The sequence below is a fragment of the Vombatus ursinus genome, unplaced genomic scaffold (genome assembly GCF_900497805.2).
Source record: "Vombatus ursinus unplaced genomic scaffold, bare-nosed wombat genome assembly UNPS02014798.1, whole genome shotgun sequence".
In the NCBI taxonomy this organism is placed as follows: Eukaryota; Metazoa; Chordata; class Mammalia; order Diprotodontia; family Vombatidae; genus Vombatus; species Vombatus ursinus.
In genome coordinates, this window is record NW_020954576.1 from 45,988,811 (window position 1) to 46,015,189 (window position 26,379).

General features: G+C 37.8%; 1 protein-coding gene and 1 pseudogene across 4 annotated transcripts in view; both read right to left on the reverse strand.

Annotated features, from left to right (window-relative positions):
* Nucleotides 1-1,240: 1,240 nt before the first annotated feature.
* CR2 (complement C3d receptor 2) overlaps nt 1,241-26,379 on the reverse strand; it is a 43,235-nt gene continuing 18,096 nt past the window's right edge. The window contains exons 13-21 of one of the 4 annotated variants that reach the window (XM_027871515.1): nt 25,818-26,225; nt 23,346-23,522; nt 23,178-23,265; nt 22,740-22,828; nt 16,954-17,136; nt 15,438-15,485; nt 14,486-14,561; nt 2,649-2,757; nt 1,241-1,762 (exon numbers count right to left, since the gene is read on the reverse strand). In XM_027871515.1, coding sequence (XP_027727316.1) covers nt 2,664-2,757; nt 14,486-14,561; nt 15,438-15,485; nt 16,954-17,136; nt 22,740-22,828; nt 23,178-23,265; nt 23,346-23,522; nt 25,818-26,225 — 1,163 coding nt within the window. In that variant the 3' untranslated portion in view covers nt 1,241-1,762; nt 2,649-2,663. Of the gene's footprint in view, nt 1,763-2,648; nt 2,758-7,485; nt 8,188-14,485; nt 14,562-15,437; nt 15,486-16,953; nt 17,137-22,739; nt 22,829-23,177; nt 23,266-23,345; nt 23,523-25,817; nt 26,226-26,379 lie in introns of those variants that run through there. The other 3 variants (XM_027871516.1, XM_027871517.1, XM_027871518.1) reach the window with 3 other exon arrangements.
* On the reverse strand, nt 12,117-12,709 carry LOC114050010 (annotated as a pseudogene).

Consider the following 26,379-nt stretch of genomic DNA (forward strand, 5'->3'; position numbering starts at 1 on the left):
ACATGATGAAAGGCCAACATGGTCAGGCCAGTTCTGGGTCTGACCCACCTAGATAACAAACTTGCCAATGGTCCAACTGTGAATAGGGTTGCAAAGGACCTCAAGTAAGTCTATACTCCTATGCTCTGGTATGGATAGAGTTCAGGGTTATCAGGCAGAAGTTTAAAAGGGCAAGACTTTGAATTCTAATGGTGAGTCACACTTATAAGGAACATGATCATATAGAAATGACTGGATTGCATAGATGACTCCATTCATTCACCAAGTAATTATTTACTAAATGCAAGGCATTGTGGGAATACAAAAATGAATAAAATAATCTCTGAACTTAATTTTGGTGTCTCTGGAGCCATTCCAGAGGAATAATCCATATAGACACCAGTGTTATTAATAGCAAAATGGCTAGGCAAAACAGGAATGTAGGTATCTATGGGTTGCTTACCCACAGACATGCTCAGCTTCTGCTCTTCTGAGTGAGATAATAGCCCACTGGCATACTGGGAGGGCTGATCCAGTGGGACAGAGTGACTTCTGAAAAGATGGTTCTCTAAGCCTTCTGGTGCTGCCCCTGCTTTTGCTAACTTTTTCTTTCTTTCTTTTTAAAAACATTATCTATGTTTTATTGTATCTTTATTTATTTTGTTAAATATTTCAAAATTATATTTTAACAATTTAGCTAATATTTTCTACGAATCTGACAACAAATTTGTTATATAGGCCAGGAAGAGACTTATGGTGGTAAATTTCACCTTCTAAAGGAATCCCTAGACCCATTAGTATCACATATAATTGACAGGAACATTTCCCAGTAAAAATACCTTCCCCATGCAGTTTTACTTCTCGACTGATACAGTACGAATTTTAAGTAAACGGAAATTTTCATGTACAACACAATTCATATAGGCTTGCCAAATTTTCTATAGAAATAATTTTTATTCGTTAGTTCACAGGTTTAACAACTTTTAAAAATAAGAAACTACAACTTTTGAAATACAAATAAAGGAGCATCAAAAGTTTCAGTATTTTCCCTCCCAAATTCCTCCCATTGGCAGTCAAGTTATCTCACTTAATAATTTTATTAAATTATTTCATGACGTCACTTTCATGAATCACAGGGTCAGAGGGAAACTCAAGACAGATACTGAGCTAACTTTAACCTGACGAAAAAAAAAACAAAATGCTGTCTTTAAAACTGAAAAAGAAATTGTTTTAAACAGCTTTTAATTTTTTTTAAAGAAAAACTGTCAAAGTGAGCAAAGTCAAGAAAAAAAATTTTCACCATCTTTTTTTAAATAATTAAAATCATGTCTCAAGTTCAGTGTGCAAATAACAATCAGTATGCTGATAACAAAAACAAAAGAGAATGGCTAGGTTGAAAGAAGATAGTCAGAATTTAGCTAGTCCAACTTAAACAAAAAAAAAAGAAACTTCTTATACGAGTTGATGTGAAAAATATGTAAGCTTCAGAAGTTTGCAAGTGTTTGTAGCTGCATCCTGGCAAGATGCCAGGCATGAAGATCCTTCTTAAAGTTAGTGGGAGGAAAACAGCAATGGAATTCGGTTTCCACCATCACAAGGCAGCCTTGCTTTGTTCCACCTGATAATTCAAATTCTAATAAAATTTGCATCTCTGTAAAATCAATTCCAAGATTCTGTTTGATGTCCTGTGGGCACACCTTCCATAAGCAGGGTGGTTTCTTTCAAATCAAGGTTAAAGCTGCATTCCCAGATCACTCTCCAGTTTCACAGCATTTAATGGCAACTGAAATAACAGGTTTCTCTTTTAGGTGGTAAAATAAATAGCAATTATTTGTACAAATTTTGAATGCAGACAACTGTGGCACTCTATTCATAAGTCATCAGTGGCATACAAACATTTAAACATGATGACCATGATGTTTACATTCTAAGTTACTTGGCTTTTTAAAAAAAACCTGTTTCTTTAGATGGAAAAGTCTGAAATTTTGGCATCACAACGTCCTCCAAGCTCACCCCTTTTTTATTAAGATGCTCAACTGTCTCTATGCACAAATTATGGATATACCTTTATTTATGGAGCAAACACATATAAAAGTGGCATATGAATCACATGCTGGTTAGATATTTCAAATGACATTTAAGTTCTGCATATAACAAAACTTGCAGTAATCTTTCTTCATACAATGAAAAATTATTTTGTAAAGAGAACAATATATATATATAATCCTCACTAATATCTTGGTCTGGTAAGTTGCATTATTTGAAAGCAAGGTATTTCCTAATATTTTACCTTCCTTCATCAGTGAAATGAGGATAATACTTGCATTATCTACTCAAGAGCCATGAGGAAAGCATTTTGTAAGCCACAAAATACTACATAAATGTGAATATTATTAACTATATATATATTAACAACTACATAGAGCCAGCTAACTGGCTCTATACAAAATACTGAACAAGCAAGGTGATATTCAGGCACATGAAGTAAGTAGTTATTAAAAGCTATACATTTTGAAAAGTAGAAATAAATTACTATTACATTTAGGTTTTTTAGGCATGTTTCATTCATACAGTGAGAATATTTCAAGTGGTAATCATCAATATACCTAGTTCAGAGCATGTTTATTATCAATACAGATTGACAAAAATATTCAAAATTGATTAGATACCTGTTAGCCTACTGTTTAAGTTGCAAAGCTGTAAGCATCACTATCGCAAGCTTCTTGTGTCTCTAAATGGATAGCTACTTCTTTACAATTTCCGTTAGTATAATAATTGCTAAATAGAAGAAGAAGAAATGCAAGAGAAATTATTCATCAAAAAGTTTTAGTTTTGAAAGGAGGCTAAAGTTACTAAACTATTTTTAAGATTTGGCTACATTCCTATTTTTAAAATTTTAAAGTTAACTAAAAACCACACTCAGAAAATCTTAAAAGTGCTTGCCCAGTCCATTTTATTAAACTTATTTTCTCAGTAGCTTGTGTAAAAACTCACTTGGAAAGAACCTGACAGTTATGATCATCCAAAGGATACAATGTAGGAAGGCCTAAAGAGCTTATAAGACCAAGTTCAGTTTTTCAAAGGAAAAGATTTTATCATACTATCACCACAATTTTAACCTATTCCAAAAGGTCATAAAATGAATGTAACAGTGCTGGTGACAATTTTGCACAAGTTGGCCCTTCTTTCTTTTCTTCCTTCCCTCTCTCCCTTCTACTTTATTTTTTTTTTTACTATCTTGTAACATTAGAGGCTTTAAAATTTATTTGTTCCTAATGAGTCTAGTTAATTTTAAAAAATAACTGTTTCCTTAAAAAGCTGTAGAATAGATTTCTCTAAATTAAGCTGTTAGTTTTCTTATAAAATTAGGGATGGGTTTCTACAGAAAAAAGTTGTCTGAAAATAACCCTCAAATTCTCATTTGAAAAACAAAAAGTTTTCTACATTTATGGGGTGTGTATATATGTATGTGTGTGTGTGTGTGTGTGTACATATACATATATATATTCCTTTATAGATATTCCTTTAAATATCTAGGTTCAAGAGCTTTACATATTCTTCAGTCCTACTCCAGTGATTCATAGCATGGAGGTGTTCCTAGGTTCTCTAAGACTATGCCAGGATGTAGAGGAGAGGATTCTGGGTAGATGGAGGAGGTCAGAAAATTCCAAGCTCTCCAGATTTTCCCCACAAACAAGACAAAATAGTACCTCAGGGTGAATGTAGAGTGGTAAAAATAAGAAAGAGGTGGGGCAGAACAGTGGTCCTTCTGGGATAGCTGGAGAAGACCTGAGATTTGGTTCCTGTGAAGTATAAACACCTCCAGCCAATTCTGCTGAAACAGTAAGCTGTAAGCCCTGGGGCTAGTTGGGTTGGGAGGTAGCCTCTGCCCCAGCCACAGGAATTTTCACCTCATGGACAGTGTGGGGAGTTGGGCATCTGAGCCAGGGAACACTGAGGCACCTTCAGCTGAAAAGGGACACCAGGCTCAGCTGTGCTGCTGAAATGCAGCCCTGGGTGAGAAGGAATCAGCAAAGGACTAGCGAGTGCAGAAACAATGGCGGGGGTAGGGGGGGTGACCCCATGGGCTGCAGGCACTTACAGGAGGGCAGAGTTCTTGGCTTTGGTTCCAGGCTAGAGGGGAGAACAGAAGGAGAATCTGAGGCCAGAGGCACCATCCCCCATACTCTAGAACTAGAAGTGATTATAAAAAATAAGATGCCACAAATAAAAAAAAAATGAGCAGGCAAAGGAGAAAGAATCCAACCATAGAAAGTTACTATGGGAATAGGGAAGACGGGGTTCATCTTCAGAAGAGGAGACTGAAGCAAAACAAGGCCTCTCCTACCCCAAAGAGTAATGTCAAATGGTCACCTGGCCAAAAAGAATTCAAAGAAGAACTTAAAAAAGACTTTAAAAATAAAATGAGATTGAGGAAAAATTAAAAAAAATAATCTAAGAAAAACAAGAAGATTATGAAAAGAAAGTCAACCAATTAGAAAAGGAGATCCAGAATCTTAAGGAAGAAAACATCTCCTTGAAAATTAGAATTGGGCAAGGGGAAGCCAGCAGAGTTATAAGAGACCAAGAAGTAATAAAACAAAATGTAAAAAATGAAAAAAATAGAAGAGAATGTGAAACATCTCATAAGAAAAACAACTGATCTGGAGACCAGATCAAAAAGAGAAAATATAAGAATAATTGGACTACCTGAAAGCTATGATCAAAAAAAGAAGCTTGATACAATACAAGAAATAATTAAAGAAAATTGTCCTGAAGTTTTAGAACAAGAAGAAAGTAGAAAAAGAAAAAATCCACTGACCACCACCTGAAAGTGATCCTACAAGGAAAACCTACAGGAATAGCATAGCTAAATTCCAAAACTCCCAGCTCAAGGAGAAAATATGAGAAACAAGGGAAAAAAATTCAAATATAGCAGAACCACAATTGGAATCACACAAGACGTAGCAGCGGCGACACTAAAAGACTGCAGGTCTTGGAACACTACATATTGAAGAGCTGGGTTGTGGCTGAAAATAGCATACCCAGCAAAGTTAGGCATAATCCTCAATGGAAAAAAAATGAACATTTAATGAACTGCCAGACTTCCAGGATTTTATTGCAAAAATACCTGAATTTAATAGAAAATCTGACATATAAGATCCAAGAGAAATATAAGGTAAACATCAAAGGGACTCAATTACAAGGGACTCAATAAGGATAGACCATTTTTACTTTTTATATGAGGAAATGTAAACTGTAAGTCTAAGATTATAATTAGTAATTGGGTAGTTTGAAAGAAAGATTGGAGTAGAGTCACATATGATGTGATTCTAAAAAGTAATACCATCTAGGAAAAGGTAAAAAGAGTAATTATCTTATACAAATGAGGTGCAAGAAGAACTGACACAGAGGAATTAGATGGGGGAAGAGGGCTGGTAATTCTGGAACCCTATTGTCATTGGGAATAGGTTAAAGAGGGAACAATACATACATACATACATACATATCTGTATGTATGTATGCATATAGAAGGATATAAAATTCTTCTAAATTCAGAAGGAAATAAAAGGCTAAGGGGATAGGGAGGAGGGAGAGGATAGTGAGGGAATAGGATAAGGGGAAGTGTAGAATGCTGTCTAGATGAACAAGAATGGCATAAAGAGGGAACAACATATATATCTGGAAAGCTATAAAAGTCTTCCAAATTCAGATAGAAACAAGAGGGCAAGGGGAAAGGGTGAGGGGAGAAGATAAGGGAGGGATCCTTGGAAGAGGGGTAGGTTAAGTAATAGGAAGGCAAGGTAGCAGTTAGAAGTAAAGCAGAGGAGTCAGGAGAGATAGGAAATAAGGGGTACACACAAATATAAAACAAAATCAGGAGTAGAATTTATTAGGAAAAAAAAGCAGGGGCAGTAATCATGATCCCAGACAAAGTTAAAGCTAAAATAGATTTAATCAAAAGAGAAAAACAGAGAAACTACACTATATGTCTGCCACATTCATCAATATTGTTTTAGACTATTTAAAATAACTGGACAGTGTTGGAATATTGCTGTGGTGTAGGAAATGATGAGTTGGTGGATTTAGAAAAATATGGAAAGACTTGGACTTAGGAAGGAAGATGTTATCTACCTTCAGAGAAAGAAGGGATAAACAAGTATAGTGTGGTCTTACATAGATACATATGAATGTATATGTGTATATGAATATAGGTATCTATGTATATGTGAGTGTATGTATGTGCATATGTATATATACATGTGTATATATGTGTGTGTATATATATGTATATATGTGTGTGTGTGTGTGTGTGTGTGTGTGTGTGTATCTCCAAGCTTAATTGTAGCCTTCTTGGGGGAAAGGAGGAGGAAGGGGGAAAAAAAGAATAAAGTAAAAAATGCACAGCAGAGAACAAAAGAAAACCTACAAGGAAGCAAAGGAAAGATGGATAGCTCTGAACACAATATGTAGCATTTATTTTACAGGCTTTCTTGAAATGGAAATTATTGCTTTATATTTTGAATCCTCTTTTATGTTCTGCTTTGCAGAGCGCAATGTTTTTTTTTCTTTTCTTATTTTGCATTTAAATTTAAAATAAAAAAATATTTAAAAATAAATAGAGTGAGGAAGTGGAGGTAAAAGGGAAAAAAAGATTATGCCAGCAGAACACGAACTATAGAGGGTACTGACAAGATGGATAGGCTTTGAGTATGGCCCTGGTGCTTTCAATAGAAATAGGGAAATTTGGAAAAGGTATGAGGAGGGGATGAGTGGGAGAAGGTGAAGTCTAGTTTTGGATATGTTGAGTTTGAGATGTGTCTGGGATATCCAATTTGTAGTGAGTGTGTGTGTATGATGTTCATAAACCCAAGGGAGCAAACCAGGTTACCAAGAGTGTAGAAGGAGTAAAGAAGAGGGTCAAGGACAGAATCAGGGGGAACATTCACAGTTTGGGGGCATGATATGGATGATAAGGCCATAACTGAGAAGACAAAGAACTGATGATCACCCAAATGATCACTCAAACAGTGTAGATTTTGTTTATAAATATATAATGGATGTTACTACAAAAACAGCATTGGTTTAGACAACCTTAAGCTAGAACAATAATAGTATAGGAAAGAAAAGAAAAAAGTAAAATGAAACCAAGCTTGCTCAACCTCAAAACTTTAAATGGATTTGAATAGCAAATGGGAAAACCACAAAACAGATAAACTAGGTCAGATTAAAAAAGAAATAATGAAATAACATCAATGACTGTGCAGTATGGCTAATAGAGGAAATTTAAATGAAGGTGAAAAAGAGATAGAATACATCAGTGGATAAGCACAAAATGAGTTGTTATAATATATTAGTCAAAATATCACAACCAAAGATGGTTCACAGGGTTCTCTTGGAAAAGCAAATAAAGGAAACTGACAAGTTAGTTTTATTCTTTTCCCAAAGAACAGCAAAAAACAACCCATGGGTGGCTTGGCGATCATGTATTGCACATTTATTTCTAAAAAGATTATGTAGCCAAAGACTTAAAGGTTCACAATTATATCGTGATAATGTTCTTCAAATGGAATCCAACACAAGACATGATTAACACCAAACAACATCAGAGAAACATTTTTCATTGTCCTTCCCTGTGTCTAGCCTTTCATTGAGGTCACCAAGCATCAAAGTAAATGCTGATTAAATTTGAAAGGTCTTATCAAGTTCTTTGTAGAATTTCTCTACTTCATCCTCACTGAAAGATTTTTGGCAAAAATAAACTATAATTAATTTAATGATACTCATTTTGCAATATGGTGTAATATAAGATGACACATTTCCATTAAATTGTTTCTTTTTGCCTTTGGATACATGATAAAATCAATTCCATTAGTTCTCTTATTTAAAGCCTTGTCAATGCAAATCTTGCGACTTCTTTTTTGTTTTCTGGTTTCATTTCTCAAAACTGATATGATTTGGTTTCTCTCATAATATGTCTTCTTGCTGCTCACTGGACCAGGATCTCATATTAAGAATACAAACTGGCAGGCTGATGTTTATAGCCAGTCTGAAAACTGTGATTCTTAGTACACTTTCAAGCCATCCCTGCAGAAGCATAAGGGGCTGCATTGGACTTTGTGTTTTTCTTTGTTTCATGGGTTGCCATGGCCAAAGAATTCACTGGCACCTGCCCAGTCTCTTGGTGATGATACTCTCCAAACTTAACTAGGATAGATTTCATAAAGTGGTATGTTGAAAAGAAAAAAAAGGCAACCATGAGATTTGACTTTTCAGAGTAAAAAAAAAAAAGGTTAAAAAGTGACAATCATAAAAATACCTAGTAGGTTAAAAATATCAGCTGAACATCGAATACTTGGAGATGGAATTGAATTTATATACAAGAATAATATTACAAATATATAAAAGATTTCTGGTTTTGTCAGTGTGGATCCTCTCTATACCAACATAGTCCATCTCTGACTTAAGAGTTCAGCCCTGGGGAGTTGCATGAGACATAACCTGAAGTGATACGTGCAGAGTCACACAACTGGTGTCAGAGGTGGAATCTGAACCTAGATATTTCAGCCTACCAGTCCAGCACTTTATCCACTATGGCTATACAAGATTAGTTTTTGTCTAGGCCTATGACTTCACTGATATCTCCCAGGAATATGACTTGTACCAATCCACACTAGCAACTGTTCTGCAACTATGGCAGTCTGAGAACATTGCCTGGGACATCAAGAGGTTAGGTGAGCAGCCCAGCTGGGCTCACTCAGCCAGGGTATGTCAAAAGCAGATTTGAAGCACTTTGCCTCTGCATAAGATTAATAAACAATTTAACTAACTAATAATTAATACATATTTAATCAATACTGTTAGAAAAATTGCACAATATAGAAAAATTATAATTGTATTTCATACCATATACACTAAGCCAGCAATCTCCAGTGGCTTCCTATGATACCTAAGATCCATTTCAGGCTCCTGGAGCCATCACCCTTTCCATGACTTGACTCCAGGTACACTGGCCTCTATCTACTGCATGGCTGTTGAGAATGCCAGGAATGCTGTCCCTCTTTTCTCTGCCTCTGAGAATCTACTGCCTCTTTGTGCTTAAAGGTTCTTTCTCCCAACTGTTCACAGTTAGAACAGTGCCTAGCATATAGTAAGTGATTTAAAAAGCTTGTTGATTGACCTGCTTTTTATGTACTTTTATATGTACATGACAAATATATTGGAAAAAATTCAACAGATTGATATGTTAGAGATGGTTACTAGACTGCCACAAAAATGACAAACTGAAAAACTTTGCAGGAATGTGAATAGTTTCTATAAAGAATAATGCAATGTGAATAGAAAGCTGGATGTAATGTACATGTACTAGGTTAACTAAGTAACTAAGTAACTAAATAACTAAGGGGAAAATATTATTTGTCCGCTCTTAAGGAACTGAAGGCAAAAGATGGCACTAACGTTTGTAGGCATAGTTTATTTTTACTGTAATGTTAATTGTGTACAAAATAAAGGATATAATTTTATATCCTCTTAGAAATTATAGAAAAAGAATATAAAGAAACAGCCATTTGAAGAACAGTGAGTTTTATCTTTTGCAAAACTGAAGTTAAATTAATCAGTCAATAAGCATTTTTTTTATAAATCTCTTTCTATCAGTAAGCATTTTTTAAGTACTAAGCTAGGCACAGGGGACACAAATTCAAAAATTGAAATTCCCTGTCTTCAGATTCTACCATAGTAAAAAACATGACACAAATTCATAGCTAAAATAAAAACAAAATAAATGTAATACAGCTTTGGGAGGGAGGGCATCAGCAGCTGGAAGAGAAGATCACAAAAGATTTCATTTGTAAGGGGGCATTTGAACTAAGTTTTGAAGGAAGAGCCTCCACTCCATTTCACATCTGACCCCTAGCCTATAATTACACAGTCATGTCACTAATTTAAACCTTTCTCACTTGTATCCTGGACCACTGCAATACCTTTCTAATTGGTCTCCAGGGTTCTAACTCCTCCCCTGCATTCTCCATCCAGATGTTAGAGTGATGTTTTTCTTTAAGTCCAGGTGTGACATGTCACTCTTCTGCTGAGTAAAGCTCTCATGGCTTCTGACTTCTTCTGAGATCAAATACTCTTCTCTTTGGTATCTACAGTTCCTGGCAGTTTGGCTCCAGCTGACTTTTCCAGCCTGATCAAACATTCCTCCCCTTCACATTCTTCTCTTTAGTTCATCTGAACTGGCCTTCTGTCTGTTCCTCATACAGAACATCACACTTCCTGGTGCTGTGATTTTACTTAGGCAAACTGAAGGTGAAATCATCGTACAATGTTGCTGCTACTGTGTACAGTGTTCTCCTGGTTCTGCTCGTTTCACTCGGCATCAGTTCATGTAAGTCTTTCCAAGTTTTTCTGAAATCAGCCAGCTCATCATTTCTTTTTTTTTCTCAGATTTTATTAATTTATTTATTTTTAGTTTTCAACATTGACTTCCAAATTTTCTCCCCATCTCATCCCTCCCCCCACCCCAAGATGGTGTGCTTTCTGAATACCTCTTCCCCTAATCTGCCCTCCCTTCTATCTGCCTCCCTTCTTTTATTTCCTTCCCCCTTTGATTTTACTGTAGGGCAGGATAGATTTCTATACCCCATTGTCTGTATATCTTATTTCTCAGTTGCATGTGAAAATACTTTTTAACATTTGTTTTTAAAACTTTGGGTTCCAAATTTTCTCCCTTCCTCCCTCCTCACCTACTCATTGCTTGAGAAGGCAAGCAATTTGATACATGTGAAGTCATGCAAAACACTTCCATAGTAGTCATGTTGTGAAAAACTAAGTATATTTCCCTTAATCCTATCCCACCCCCCATTTATTCTGTTCTCTCTTTTGACCCTGTCCCTCCTTAGAAGTGTTTGCTTCTGATTATCCCCTCCCCCAGTCTGCCCTCCTCTCTATCATCCCCCTGCTCTCTTGTCCCCTTCCCCCCTATTTTCCTGTAGGGTAAGATAGATTTCCATACCCAATTGAGTGTGTATATTATTCCCTCCTTAAGCCAAATCCTATGAGAATAAGATTCACTCATTCCTTCTCACCTTCCCTTGTTTCCCCTCCACTGTAAAAGCCTTTTCTTGTCTGTTTTATGTGAGATAATTTACCCCATTCTACCTCTCCCTTTCTCCTTCTCCCAGTATAATCCTCTCTTACCCCTTAATTTTATTCTCCAGATATCACCCCTTCATCTTCAACTCACCCTGTGCCCTCTATTTATCTATGTATCTATATATACATACATATAATTTTTTCCCTCCAACTACCTTAATACTGACAAAGGTCTCATGAGTTATAAATATCATCTTTCCATGCAGGAATGTAAACAGTTCAACCTTAGTAAGTCCCTTATGATTTCTCTTTCCTGTTTACCTCTTCATGTTTCTCTTGAGTCTTGTATTTGAAGTCAAATATTCTATTCAGCTCTGGTCTTTTCATCAAGAATGCTTGAAAGTCCTCTATTTCACTGAATGTCCATTTTTTCGCCTGCAGGATTATACTCAGTTTTGCTGGGTAGGTGATTCTTGGTTGTAATCCTATCTCCTTTGCCCTCCAGAATATCCTACTCCATGCCCTGTGGTCCCTTAATATAGAAGCTGCTAAATCTTGTGTTATCCTGATTGTGTTTCCATAATACTTGAATTGTTTCTTCTGGCTGCTTGCAATATTTTCTCCTTGACCTGGGAACTCTGGAACTTGGCTACAATATTCCTAGGAGTTTTCTTTTGGGAATCTCTTTCAGGAAGTGATTGGTGGATTCTTTCAATTTCTATTTTGCCCTCTGGTTCTAAAATATCAGGGAAATTTTCCTTGATAATTTCTTGAAAGATGATGTCTAGGCTCTTTTGTTTGATCATGGCTTTCAGATAGTCCAATAATTTTTAAATTCTCTCTCCTGAATCTATTTTCCAGGTCAGTTGTTTTTCCAGTGAAATATTTTACACTGTTTTCTATTTTTTCATTCTTTTGGTTTTGTTTTACAATGTCTTGATTTTGCATGAAGTCACTAGCTTCCAGTTGTTCCATTCTAATTTTTTTTGAGGTCATATGACAAATTTATTGCAAAAAGACCCACAATCCCAGCAGTTGCCTTATTGATAGGATTTCTGGTAGTGAGCCTGGGGCCCCAGGACTGCCAAACTTCTTGGACTCGCAGTGACAAGGGTCAGCCACCAGCAAAGTTTGGTCTTACTGGAGAAGGATGTCGTTTATTTCCTTCTTGGAGGCCTCATCCACATATTTCTGGTAATAGGCCACCAGGGCTTTGGAGATGGACTGCCAGATAGCATAAATTTGGGTGATGTGGCCTCCTCCTTTCACATGGACTCAGATATCTATTCCAGCAAAATGTTCCTTGCCTAGTAGGAGGACAGGCTCCAGCAGCTGGTACTGCAGGGTGCGAGGCTCAATCATCTCCAGTGGTCGCCCATTCATCTTGATCAGCACATTGCCTCTCTTGCAGTGGGCCACAGCAATAGCAGTTTTCTTTTGCCCAAAGACCTGGACAGACTGGAGTGGCCCCTTGGATGGCTTGCTACTGGTGGGCGGCACAAGCCCAGAGCCAGGCTGGGGCAGAGGAGGCAGTGGCGGCAGTGGTGACTGCAGAAGCCAGAGACTGGAGCTCCTCACCTGCGTGGCGCCAAAGCATGAAAGGGCCATTCTAATTTTTAAGGAAATATTTTATTCAGCGAGCTTTTGGACTTGCTTTTCCATCTGGCCAAATCTGCTTTTGAAGGCATTCTTCTCCTCATTGACTTTTTGGACCTCTTTTGCCCTTTGGGTTAGGCTATTTTTTAAGGTGTTATTTTCTTCAGTATCTTTTTGGGTCTCCTTTAGCAAGTTGTTGACTTGTTTTTCATGATTTTCTTGCATCACTCTCATTTCTCTTCCCAGTTTTAACTCTACTTCTCTTACTTGCTTCTCACAATCCTTTTTGAGCTCTTCTATGGACCAATTCATATTTTTCTTGGAGGCTTTGGATGTAGGAGCTTTGACTGTGTTGTCTTCTTCTGGTTGTATGTTTTGATCTTCTTTGTTACCAAAGAAAGATTCTATGGTCTGACTTTTTTTGTGCAGTTTCCTCATGATCCCAGCCAATTACTTGAGTTATAAACTCTTTGTTAAGGTAGGGGTCTGCATCCAGTGTGGAGAATGTACTGTTCTAAGCTACAGGGGTTTTGTGCAGCTGTTTTCAGAGAAACTTCTAGGGACCTGTAAATTTTCAGTTCTTCCAAGGTGGTATGATAAGGGACGAGGTGTTTACTCCTTTCCTGGACTGTGCTCTGGTCTATGAGTGACCACAAACACTCTTTTCTGCCTTGAAACCATGAGGAGGATTCCCTCTCCACCGCCACTACAAGCTCTACAACGTCAGCACTCTTCCTCGCCCCAGGACCGCCATCCAGCACTGTGACCCAGATCCAAGCATGGGCAAAGCAAGAGAATCCTGTCGCAGCACCAGCAAAGAGATCCCTGCAATCCCCCTCTGCTCAGCCACTCGATTCCCCCTCAGTCTGTGGGCCAGAAGCTCAGGAAGCAGCCGCCACCCTGGGGCTACACCTGGGACTGGGGCTGAGACCAAACTTCTCTCTTTCAATGCAGTCACAGACTTTTCCCACTGACCTTCTAAGTTCTCTTTGGTGTTTGTGGGTTGAGAAGTCAGGAAACCGCCACAGCTGCCTGTGATTCAGTCTTCTGAGGCCTGCTCCAGCTTGGCTGAGGCCTGTTTTGCCTGCGCACCCAAGCTGAACTGCATTCCTCTCACAGCCCGGTGCGATAGACCTTTCCAATCAACTATCCAGGTTGTCTTGGACTGGAAATTTGTTTCACTCTTTTTGTGGGTTCTCTTGCTTTAGAATTTGTTTAGAATCATTTTTTTTACAGGTATTTGGAGGTGTTTGGGGGAGAGCTCAAGCAAGTCACTGCTTTTATTCTGCCATCTTGGCTCCACCCCCCTGCTCATCATTTCTTATAGCACAATAGTATTCCATTACATTCATACACCACAACTTGTTCAGCTGTTCCCCAATTGATGGGCATTCCCTCACTTTCCAATTCTTTGCCACTACAGAAAGAGCTGCTATAAATATTTTTGTACATGTGGATTCTTGTCCCCTTTTTATGATCTTTTTGGGATACAGACAAGAGGTAGAATTTTGAAGGAAAAGATAAGAAGTTCTGTTTTGGACAAAGCAAGTTTGAGATGCCTATAAGCAACATCCATTTTGAAATAACCAAAAGACACTAAATGATTCTATCACGCAATATCCTTATCTACATGATAAATTTTTTTTCCTAAAGAATTTCCCACTTTCATATGAGAACCTGATATATTTCCCTTTGTACCTTAGTCACCAATAAGCTAAGCATTTATTCTAAACATTTCTCTTATCAATCTTAACTTCTGATAAAAAGCATATGCAGTATTATGTATTTTTTAACACAATATAATTGAACTTACCCTTCTTTGTGTTTTGATATTATTGCCAACGTGAGACCAACAAATAGAATAAGAAGTACTGTACCGAAAACAATGCCTAGGCAGAAAAGTAGGAATGTTAAATACCAGGAAAAATGTGACCAATAGGTTTCTTAACTTCTAATTTATGACTTATTAGCAATGCTTTTTTAGCCATAGTTGAATTCTTTCATAGTAACATATATCAATTTATTAACAAGCTGTATTAATACATACCTACACAGGGTTCAAGATTAAACCTTGAATGCAAAAAATCTATATATCAAAAAGTTTCATCAAATGGTTAAAGTTAAGAGATATCCACTTGTGGAGAGGACACACGAGTATAAATACCTTTGTAACTACTATCTTGTCTCAACAGCAACACTTTAGTCAAATAACTAGAGCTAGACTGGGAACCAGTATTAATGTATTTTCCTTCCCTCATAATACATATATGAATATATTCTGTACTAATGAGTCTTCTATTTCTTCTTGCCACAGGCTGCTTCAAATAGACTATTACTATCAGTTAGACAGAATCATCAGAACAGGACTACATTAACATGAAACAAATTTTTCCAACATCAAAAGCCAGGGCTTTCTTTGGAGTTTTTCTTCAGGTGTATAAAGATCTGAATTATAATTCTAAAGAGTATTACTTTTATATAATGGTTCAAAATGACAAACTGATATTTAGGTAGAAAAAAGGGGACTGGATTGATTCCAGATATTGGTTCAAAACAGCCATTATTGCTTTTCTAAAGTTAATTGTTGGGGCAGCTAAGTGGTGCAGTGGATAGAGCTTTGGCTTTAGAGTCAGGAAGACCTGAGTTCAAATCTGACCTTAGACACTTGACACTTACTATCTGTGTGACCCTAGGCAAGTCACTTAACCTTGATTACCTCACCAAAAAGCAAAAAAAAAAAAAAGTTAATTGTTGTTAAAACTTACCACTGAGAACAACAGGACCATGGGAGCCTAAAGGGGAAGAAAAATTCACTGAAAAAAAACATGAAAATATCTGTTTAAGAGTTTAACACAATCTCAGAATAGATTCTTATAATGTCATCATTATACTAATGTAAGAACTTTTGGAAAGATTTCACAAAATAATCATGTTAACACATGTATTTGGTCATATGATTTTTTTTAACATTATTTGAAAATATCATGACAAGAAAACTATTATAGGGAGACAGCCAAATGAAATGTGTTGAACTTGCAATTTGGGGAATATAATTTTTGGCTATATATCAGGTAGTCAAAATCATGAATGAGAGATGGAGAGCTGGAAGGGACCTCAAAGGTCAATTCCAAACTCCTACAGATGAGGAGACCGAGGCCCAGAAAGTTAAGGTTACTTGCCAAAGATTACACAGTAAGTGACAATAGTGGGATTAAACTTGTGTCCTCTGACATATCACCTTGTATCACACCAGCTCCTAATTAAACTGATTTATGTAATTATCTGTAGATCTGGACAATAACACTTTTTAAAGAAGAAATGAAATGGGGGGGGAAAGACTATCAATTCAGATTCTGAAATACAAAGTTATTGGTTTTGCATTGCAAGCAAAGTCTTCTTGGGACAGAAAATGTTACCTGCCACCCTAGCACTCTTTTATGTCAACTGAGAGATGCTTCTTTACAGTTAGATAACAAGTAATTATTAACCACTTACTCTGTGCTAAGGACAGGGATACAAAGAAAGGCAAAAGACAGCCCCTGGCCTCAAGGAGCTCACAGTTTACTGGGGGAATTAACATGAGGATAACCAAGTTCATCCAAGATCCATAAAGAATAGAGGGAGAGTCAGCTCAGAGGGGAAGGCACTAGCAGCTGGGGAGAAGAGGATATGAGTCTTGAGGAAAACCAGGGAAGCTAAGAGGTACAGGTGGGGAGAGAAGCCATCTTCCAAACAAAAGATAGCAGTGCAAAGGCCCAGAGGTGGGAAATGGAGACTTGTGAGTAATAGTAAGTAGGCCAGTAGTGGCAAGGACTCACTGGCTGATTTCAACTCCTGCTAAACTAAATCAATCAATCAATCAATAACATTTATTAAGTACCACATCTAACCACTTTAAAGTAGAGGTATGTGGAGCAGCTAGGTGGTGCAGTGGATAGAGAGCTGGCCCTGTAGTCAAGAGGACCTGAGTTCAAATTTGACCTCAGACACTTGACACTTACTAGCTGTGTGAGCCTGGGCAAGTCACAACCCTATTGCCTAGTGCCCCTCCCTCCCCCTGCAATAGAGATATGTGAGATTTAAACTCCATGGCATACAAAATTAAAGGAAACCTCCCAAAATGCTACCTGAAATTTGATCATCTTACTTTCATATATTCATTGAACTGAACTGCTCCTTCTGTGAGTCTTTCAGCAAAAGAAAGGGCATCCCTGATACAGTCCAACACTAGAGGACAAAAAATGTAGTCTGATGTGACGGGAGTTATTATATCATACTTACGTGATTTACAGACTGCCAAAGGAGGGTCCCATCTTTGATCTTCCTGACACTGGCTCTGAGGACTGCCTTCTAGCATATACCCTTCATCACACTTCAGAGTAAAGATAGCTCCAAAATTATATATTTTTTTGGTTGATACATTCTGGGCACCAATTATGAACTCTGGGAGGCTACAGTTCACTTCTGAAATCAAAGAAAGGAGACTGAGGTTATTACTATCTTCTAACTTCTTTCAGAGAAATACAATACACTTAAGGGTTTTAAATCTATGACAAAAGGTCGCCTTTATCATTAGCATGCATCATCTCAGTGAAAAGAAAATAAACAAGAACTGGTGATTCATAAATCATAATCTCTGACATCTCGAAGTGTTTTTAGTTTCTGTGGTACAAATTACTTTCTTTTTAAAAATGTTAGAAATACTAATTCTTTACCTGTCTCCTTGGAAGCTGCCTGAGTTGAACAAACTCAGAGAATTTTGGAGCTGGAAGCAATCTTGGCAGCCATCTAGTACAACCTATATACCAAGGAGGTCCCACTATGATACTGATTGTGCACTTAATGCAGCCTCTGAAGGTTAAGATGCAACAAAGTATGGATTGATTCTCTGCTGCTTGTGCTAATTTTCGCCTCACAATGAACACGAGGAAAACACAGGTTCTTTACCAGGCAGCACCACACCTTCCACACGTGGAACTGTCAGTTACAGCAAATGGAGACGTTCTGAATGCTATGGATAAGTTCACTTACCTTGACAGTATACTTTCCAGGGATGTTCACATAGATGATGAGGTTGACGCACACACTGCCAGAGCTAGCCCAATGTTTGGGAGGCTCTGAAACAATGTGTGGGAGAGAAGAAGTATTAGGCTGACTACCAAACTGAAGGTCTACAGAGCCTTTGTGCTGACCTCATTGTATATCTGTGAAACCTGGACAGTATACAAGCACCATGCCAGGAATGTGAATCACTTCCATTGGAACTGTCTTATGAGATTCTGAAGATCACCTGGTAAGATAAGGTACTTGACAATGACGTCCTTTCTTGAGCTAAACTGCCACGCATTCAGACTCTGTTGCAGAGAGTGAAAATCCAATGGACTGGCCACACTGTTCAGATGCCAGACACAAGTTTGCCTAAAAGACTATTTTATGGAGAACTCACACAAGTCAAGTGCTCATACAGAATTCAGAAGAAGTGATACAAGACCATTCTCAATGCCTGAAGAGCTTTGGACTCGATTGTATGACACAGGAGACACTAGCAAAGGAATGCCCAGTATGGTTTACCTGCATCAAAGAAGGTGCTGTGCTCTATCAGCCAAGCAGATTTGCAGTAGCTCAAAAGAAAGGTGAGCTGTGCAAATTTGGAGACATCTCTACTCCAAATGTTCATATGGACTATTTGTGCCCGACCTGTGGTAGAGCGTTCTGAGCTCATATTGGTCTGATCAGCCACAATCAGACACACTCTCCGTACCTTGACTCCAACATAATGACGTCATTTTGGTCCTCTTCAAGAATGAAGAACAACAGCCAACCAACTATAATGTACTTGACAAGTGGCCATCCAGACACTGATGGAAGATTTCCAAAGAAAGGGAACCCATCACACTCATTCTACTTCTGGACAGCTGTGATTGTTTAACAGTTTATCTTGACATCAAGCCCAAATTTATCTCTTTGCAATTTCCATCCAATTCTCTTGGTTCTGCAAAATTTCAGAGGCTAATAAATCTAATCCCTCCCCCCAATGACAACCCTTCAAGTACCTGATGACATCTATCACATTCCCACTTCTTCCCTATATTCTTCTCTAAGCTAAGCAAATGCATTTCCTTCAAACAATCCTCATATGCAACATGAACTCGAGGCTCTTTGCCATCCTGGATGGCCTCCTCTGGGTACTTTCTCCAAAATGGAACACATACTCCAGATGAGGTCTGATGAGGACAGAGTTATCAAGACTAACCCTATTCCTAGAAGCTACACTCCCCTCTTTATTCAGACCAAGACTACATTACTCTTTTTTAGCTGCTGTATCACACTGGTGACACGGAACTTGCAGTTCACTAAAACCCCAGTGTTTTTTCAGAACCGCTATCAGACCATGCTTCCCATAGCTTATATTTGTGAAGTCAGTTTTTTGTGCCTAAGTACAAGAATTCACATTTGTCTCTGCTGGAATTGCATTTTATTAGATTCAGGCCAATGCTCTAGCCTCCCTAGATTCTTTTGGTTCCTCCATCTGTCACTTGCTGTGGTAACTATCCTTCCCAGCTTTGTGTCATAGGCAAATCTGATGAACATACCATTTATTCCTTTATCTAAGTCACTGATAGAAAGGCTAAACAGTACGGGGCCAAGCACAAATTCCTGGGTACTCCACTGAAGACTTTCTACCATGCTGACACTAAAGCAGCAACAATTATTCATTGAATCTTGCCATCCAACCAGTTTGAAATCTGTCTTATTTATTGTTTAATTGTCTAATCCATACCTCATCTTTATACACTTATTAACTTCTTATGTTGTATTGTACATTATGTTTACTCTTTCTTACTAGATACTGAATGCCCAAAAGACCTCTCAAAACTAACATTTGCAACATAAAACTTATTATCTTTTCCCCCAAGCCCATCCTCTTCCAAACTTCCTTATGAGTTCTAAGCCACTTCCATTCATCCAGTGTCCCAGGTTCATTACCTTGGCCCTATCCTGGACTCCTTAACTTTCTCTCTTGCCACACAGCTGATCAGTTGCCAAATCTTGCTGTTTCAACCTCAGCAACATCTCTTCCATCTGATCCCTTTTCTAATCACACAGTTACACAGGTCCTTATCACCTCTCACCTAGATTACTGCAGCAGACTCTAGTTTTTCACCACTCCAGTCTATCCTACACACTGCTGCCAAAGTGAATTCCTTAAGTACAAAACTGATTAGGTCATCCTTCCATTCAATAAAGACAAATAGTTTCTATTCCCCAATTGATAAGTGTTCAAAGCATACGAACGGGCAGTTTTCAGACAAAGTAATCAAAGCTATCTACAGTCATATGAAAAAATGCTCTAAATCATTACTGACTGGAGAAATGAAAATGAAAACAACTCTGAGGTACCACACCACACTTATCAGATTTGCTAATATGGCAGAAAAAGAAAATGACAAATGTTGGAGGGGATATGGGAAAATCGAGACACTAATGCATTACTGGTGGAATTGTGAACTAATTCAACCACTCTGGAGAACACTTAGGAACTCTGCCCAAAGAGCTATAAAACCCTTCAACCAAGTAATATCACTACTAGGTCTGTATCCCAAAGAGATAAAAATACAAAAAGGAAAAGGACCTATATGTACAAAATATTTATGTCAGCTCTTTTTGTGGTAGCAAAGAATTGGAAATTGAGGGGATGCTCTATCAATTGGGGAATGGCTGAACAAGTTGGGTATATGAATGTAATGGAATACTGCTGTGCTATAAGAAATGATGAGCAGGATGCTCTCAGAAAAACCTGGAAAGACTTACATGAACTGATGCAAAGTGAAGTTAGCAGAACCAAGAGAACATTGTACATAGTAACAGCAATACAGTATGATGTGAATGACAGCTATTCTTTGGCAATACAATGATCTAAGATAATTCCAAAGGACTTTTGATGAAAAATGTATCCATCTCCAGAGAGACAATTGATGAAGTCTGAATGCAGACTGAAGCATGTTTTTTAAAAACTTTCTTTATTTTTCTTGTTTTTTTGTCTGTGCTTTCTTTCACAATATGACTAATATGGAAATATGTTTTGCATGACTACACATACATAACCTGTATCGAATTGCTTGCCTTCTCAATGAGGGAGGAGAGTGGGAAAGAAGGAAGAGAATTTGGAAATCAAAAACTTTTAAAAAAAGGAATCTTAAAAATTGTTTTTACATGTGCTTGGGGGAAAAAATAAAATATTAAATATTAAGAAAAAAGAAACAGTAAGTGGTTTCCTATTGCTACTAAATAAAACAGAAACGCCTCTATTTAGCTTTACAAGTCCTTCACAACCTGACCACAACCTATCTTTCCAGTTTCATTGTAAATTCTCTCCCTTTCCTGTGCTGTGATCTAGCAAAAATGGCCTTCTGTCTGTTCCATCTCCCATATCTGTGCCTTTGTACTAGAATCCCATGTATGAACTATATTCTCCCCCCCCCCCAACCTGTTTCTCATGGCATTTTTCCCTTCCTTCAAGACTCAACACAAATCACCTCCTTTCTGATCAAGGGCCACTTTTTTCTCATTGCCTCAAATGCAAGTGCTCTCCCTCCCAAACTACCTTTTATTTAACTACTTTTTATTCATTTTTATTTATCTACTTTATTCTATATATACATATGTACACATTGTTCTAATGATAGCTCTTTCAGAGTAAGGGCTGTTTCTTGTTTTTCTATCATCAGAACCTAGTACAGTGTCTTTATGTACTAGTAACTTAAAATGTATCTTGAATTCTATTCTCATACACACCAATTTGTCATAGCCTTAACAAATTTGAGCAGGAAAAAGAAAGACACCTTTGCAACAAGGGACAAATTTGTTCCAGGATCCTTCATTGGTACAACTTATGAATGACTCTCCCAAAAGGAAGTAGCTTAGATCACATTTATAGAATACTGACATCCCAGGATAATTCTGAGTCATAAAAAAAGAAAGAAGGCACTGAAAAGCAGGCCCCCAAAAGAAAAATGGCAAACTATTAACAACCACATGAAATGCTTCAAATCACTAATAAATAAGAGAAATGCATATCAAAACAACCCTGAAGTTTCAGTGCACACCCTGAAAATTGGCAAGGATGAAACCAGTCAATGTTGAAAGACCTATGAGGTTGCCACGCTTGTCACTGTTGTGAATAAACATAATAATTTTGGAATTATTATGCAAATCAAGTCATTAAAATATCCAATATTCTTTGACCCAGAGATTCCACTACTAGACTTATATCCCAAGGAAGTCACGGATAAGAAGAAAGCTCTTACACATACCAAAATATTTATACCTTCACTTTTTATGAAAGCAAAGAACTGGAAACAAAGTAGACACTCATCAGTTGGGAAATGGTTAAATAAATTGTGGTGCATGAATGCAGTGCCATATCACTGTACTGTAATAACAATGAATATGATGAAAACAGAAGAGCATGGAAAGATTTATACAACCTATGCAGAGTAAAGTAGCAGAGTCAAGAAAATATATGTAATGACAATGTAGCCAGAAAGAACAATCACAAAATAATCAAGTGTATGCTGCAAAATCCCAAAGAACAAGCACGGCTCCAAAAAAGACATAAGAAGATACCCCCACCTCACACCTTTGCAGAAATTGGAGGCCCATGGATGTGGTACATTGTACATATTTTCAGACTATTCCAATGTACTTGTCAGTTTTATTGACTTGCTCCTTTTTTTTTCCTTTTCTTCTAAAAATATTATTTGTTATATGAAATGTCTTTCTGGGAGGGAAAAAGGAAGAGATGCTAGTAGAAATTTTGATGATATTAAAAAACCTTTATCAAAGCTAGAAGAGTTGTGGTGATTAGGTAGTAAACCTATTTTCTAAAATTCCTATTCTGACCAAGATTGTCCCCGTTAGCCTCCTCTCACAAAATATCTTTGGAAAGATTTTTCAAACCCTACCAAAATTAGTGCCATATCAATTTTTCAAAGGATTTAAGACAAAACTTCCTTCAATTACTCCCCACAAAGCCCAACTAAATAAAAAGGGTTAGGGTTACTCACCTTTACAAAGTGCAATCTTTTGGAACCAAAACCTATTCCCCGCCTCAGGATTCCAACAGAGCTTATACACATGGCCAGTTAATTGGTACCTAGAGACAGATGGTAATACAGCTTCACCTCCCAATGTCCATTCTTATTTGGCCCATACCATTTAGAGCCAAAGTAGGTACCACTGAGCTAGAACTTTTGATAGAGGACTTAAAGCTTTCACTGCTAGAAACTTTATCAAGAAACACCTCAGCTACATGCATCAGCTTCATTTCCACACATAGAAAAGCCCAAGAGTTAAGGATACTTGTTAAATCAAAGTCTAGAACTCCACACATAGTGTTGAGTGATAATGAAGAGCTTTTAAAGCAAACCACTAGGCTAAACTAATAATTAATGCATAGAAAGAAGACAAAAGCTCTTATTCAAGCTGTATCAATTCACACTTACCCCTCTTGGCAAGAGGAATTAACTGGAACCACAGGACTGCCATCTGAGGGCAACTGCAATTTTTCTTCTATGGATTCGCATGATGCTTCTAAAGAAGCAAGACTAAGATCACTTAAGGATACCTCAGAATTAAAAAAAAAAAGGAGCCCAACTTGGAACCACTGGTACCTTCACACTGTGGGGCAGAAAGACTCCAAGCTCCTGAAGGCGTACAGCAAATTGATTTGTTTCCCAGAAGCAAGTATCCAGGGTCACAGGTATAATCTACACACATGCCAGGAGCAAAGTGGCTTCTTTCCCAACCTGTGTGCTGACCATGGGGTATCTGAGGAGGTGGCGGGCACTCTGAAGAAAAAGTATTCTTTATGTAAAAGCATCAACTAAAAGGAATTCATGTTAAAATCAGTCTGAAACTTTCTAGCAGAAGACCACTGAGTTTCTCTGAAAAGAAAGTGACAACCTTGGGAGATTTCTCTCATTTCCTATTCAATTCTATAATTGTCTAACAAGATTACATTGGGGTATTCTTGTTTTCAGAAGATATAAGGGAGAAGCCATTTGCAAAGCTTTCTGCAATTACTACATTACACTTAGTACATTGTTTCAGAGGACCATAGAGTTAGGGACCTATCAGAGGTTCATCTAGTGCAACTCATTTTATTGAGACCATTCACTGAGAGCTCCCTCTTCCGCATTCTTCATCTCACACCACCCACACCACTTCTGCCGCTATCTCCTCTTTCCCCCATTTCACATGACGAGACAGCTCTCCTCTCTGCTAAAGCAAATCCCTCTACATGTGTGAGTGATCCCATTCCAACAGATCCCTTCTCCAGCAGATAGTTTCTTCTATCATTCCTACTTTCTGATTTAGCTTCAATCTCTCCTTGTCTATTGACTGCTTTTTCTGGACTTCCATATCTGCCCCATCCACAACAATCCTCACTTGATCTATCCATTGCTGCCAGCTTTTTGTGGCTAAACTCCTTGAGGCCATCTATAACTCCCTTTCCTCTCACTATCTTTTTAATGCTCAACAATCTGGCTTTCCAACATCATAATTCGACTGAATACTACTCTCTCCAAAGTTACTAATGAACTCTCTGTTGCCAAATCCAATGGCCTTTTCGTAATCCTCATCCTTGGTGACCTCTCTGCAGCCTCTGAAAAGGTTTATTACTCTCTCCTCCTTGATATTCTCTTCTCTGTAGGTTTTTGTGACACTTAATCTCTCTTGATTCTCAAAGATGTTCATCTATATCACGCCCACTAACCACGGATGTCCTACAAGCTCTGTCCATGGCTCTCTTCTCTTCTGCATGTATACTATTAAGCTTGATTCTTTCATTAGCTCCCATGCATTCAATAATCATCTAAATGTTGATGATTTTGAAATCTGATGATGCAGCCCTAATGTCTCTGCTCTCACACTTCAACAACCACTCAAACTGGAGATCCTGTAGACATTTTAATTCAACATGTTCAAAACTGGACTATGTCTTTCCTCCCAAACTTTCCCCTCTTCCAAACTTTCAAAGTATTATTGAAAGCATCACCGTCCTCCTAGTCTCTCAATATTGGAATGTAAAAGTCACTCTTGACTCTTCATTCTCCCTCACCAAATAGCCAAATACGCCACGGCCTACTGATTTCGCCTTTGCAACATTTCTCCCATAAACTCCATTTTCTCTTCTGACACATCTGCTGCTGTGGTCTAGGCTTTCGTTGCTTCAAACCTGGACTATTGTAACAGCCTGCTAGTTAGTCTCCTTACCACAGTCCCTCCACATTCAATCTATCTTCCATGCAGCTTTTAAAGTGATCTTTCTAAAGCAACCATGTCACCATACTAATCAATATACTACAGTGGTTCCTTATGCTTTCAGGGTCAAATATAAAATATTATGTTTGATGTTCAAAGCCTTTTATAATCTGATTCCCAATGCCTACTTACCTTTTCTAGTCTTTTATCTACCACCTGAACATATATTCTGTGATCCAATGAAACTGGCGTCTTTGCTATTCCTTGAACAAGACAGTATAATCTCCTGATTCCAGGCATTTTCGCTGGATGTCCCTCATGCATTAAATAGCCTCACTCCTTCCTTCCAAAACCTGGTTTCCCTGCCTTTCTTCAAAACTCAACTAAAATATCACTCTTTCAATTGTAGTGCCTTCTCAGTGTTATTTACTTGCAATTCATCCTGTAAATTGTTAGTACATAATTAATGCATGTTGTCTCCACCCACTGGACTGAAAGCTCATTGAGAATAAGTACTATCCTTAACTTTTCTTTATGTCTTCAGCAATTAAAACAGTACCAGGCACACATTATAAACTTATTAAATGTTAAGTGACTGAGGATATAAATGAAGAAAAGAAAGGTTAACTGATATGCAGAAGGTCACATAGATCTAACACAAGAATTGAAGAAATAGCAAAATTAAAACCATTTAATTGTTGGTTTTAATGACAACTTAAATATTTAAATATTTGATTTTAATGACTATGTAAATATTTAAAATATATTTTATTTTCAATAAGATTTTCTAAAAAGAAACTTTCAATATGGGAGAAGATGATACCAAAAACAAACATAATAAAGGCCTCCTTTCGTTTACTTAGATATCTTTCACTCACCCTTTTCACAGATTGGCACATCAGGATCCCATGTGCCATTGGCGCTACAGCGGATCTGTCTGCTGCCCTTCAGGCTGAAGCCAGTGTTACAACGAAATACCACACTGGCATTATAGAAATATGGGGGACCCTGTCCAGATATCTCGTAGCCATTTGGAACTCTGGGCTGTAGGCACTGAACAGAGGAAGCAGAAAGCTCACACCGAGGGGCAGCTGCACTCCAAATCCCGTGGCCCTCTCGGGCACTTGTACAGTGGATGGTGCTCTCTCCAATGAGGTTGAATTTCACGCCTCTTTCTGGGTCAGCGTTGCATTTATAAATTACTTTGGTTCCGTATGGAACGTCATCTGCAGAGCTACCCGTGTGTTGCCCATTTTCAATCACAGGAGGAGGAGGGCACAGGATTGCTAGAGAAGAAGAGACATGGAGACTGCAGGATTCTGTGACAATCTTGCATACTAACCCAAGGACAGTTTTTGCGGGAAAGACTGGGTCTAAAAGAAAGCCTAAATGGAAGCTGGAGGACAACCTGCTCTTGCAGTTCCTAGGACTAATGTGCAT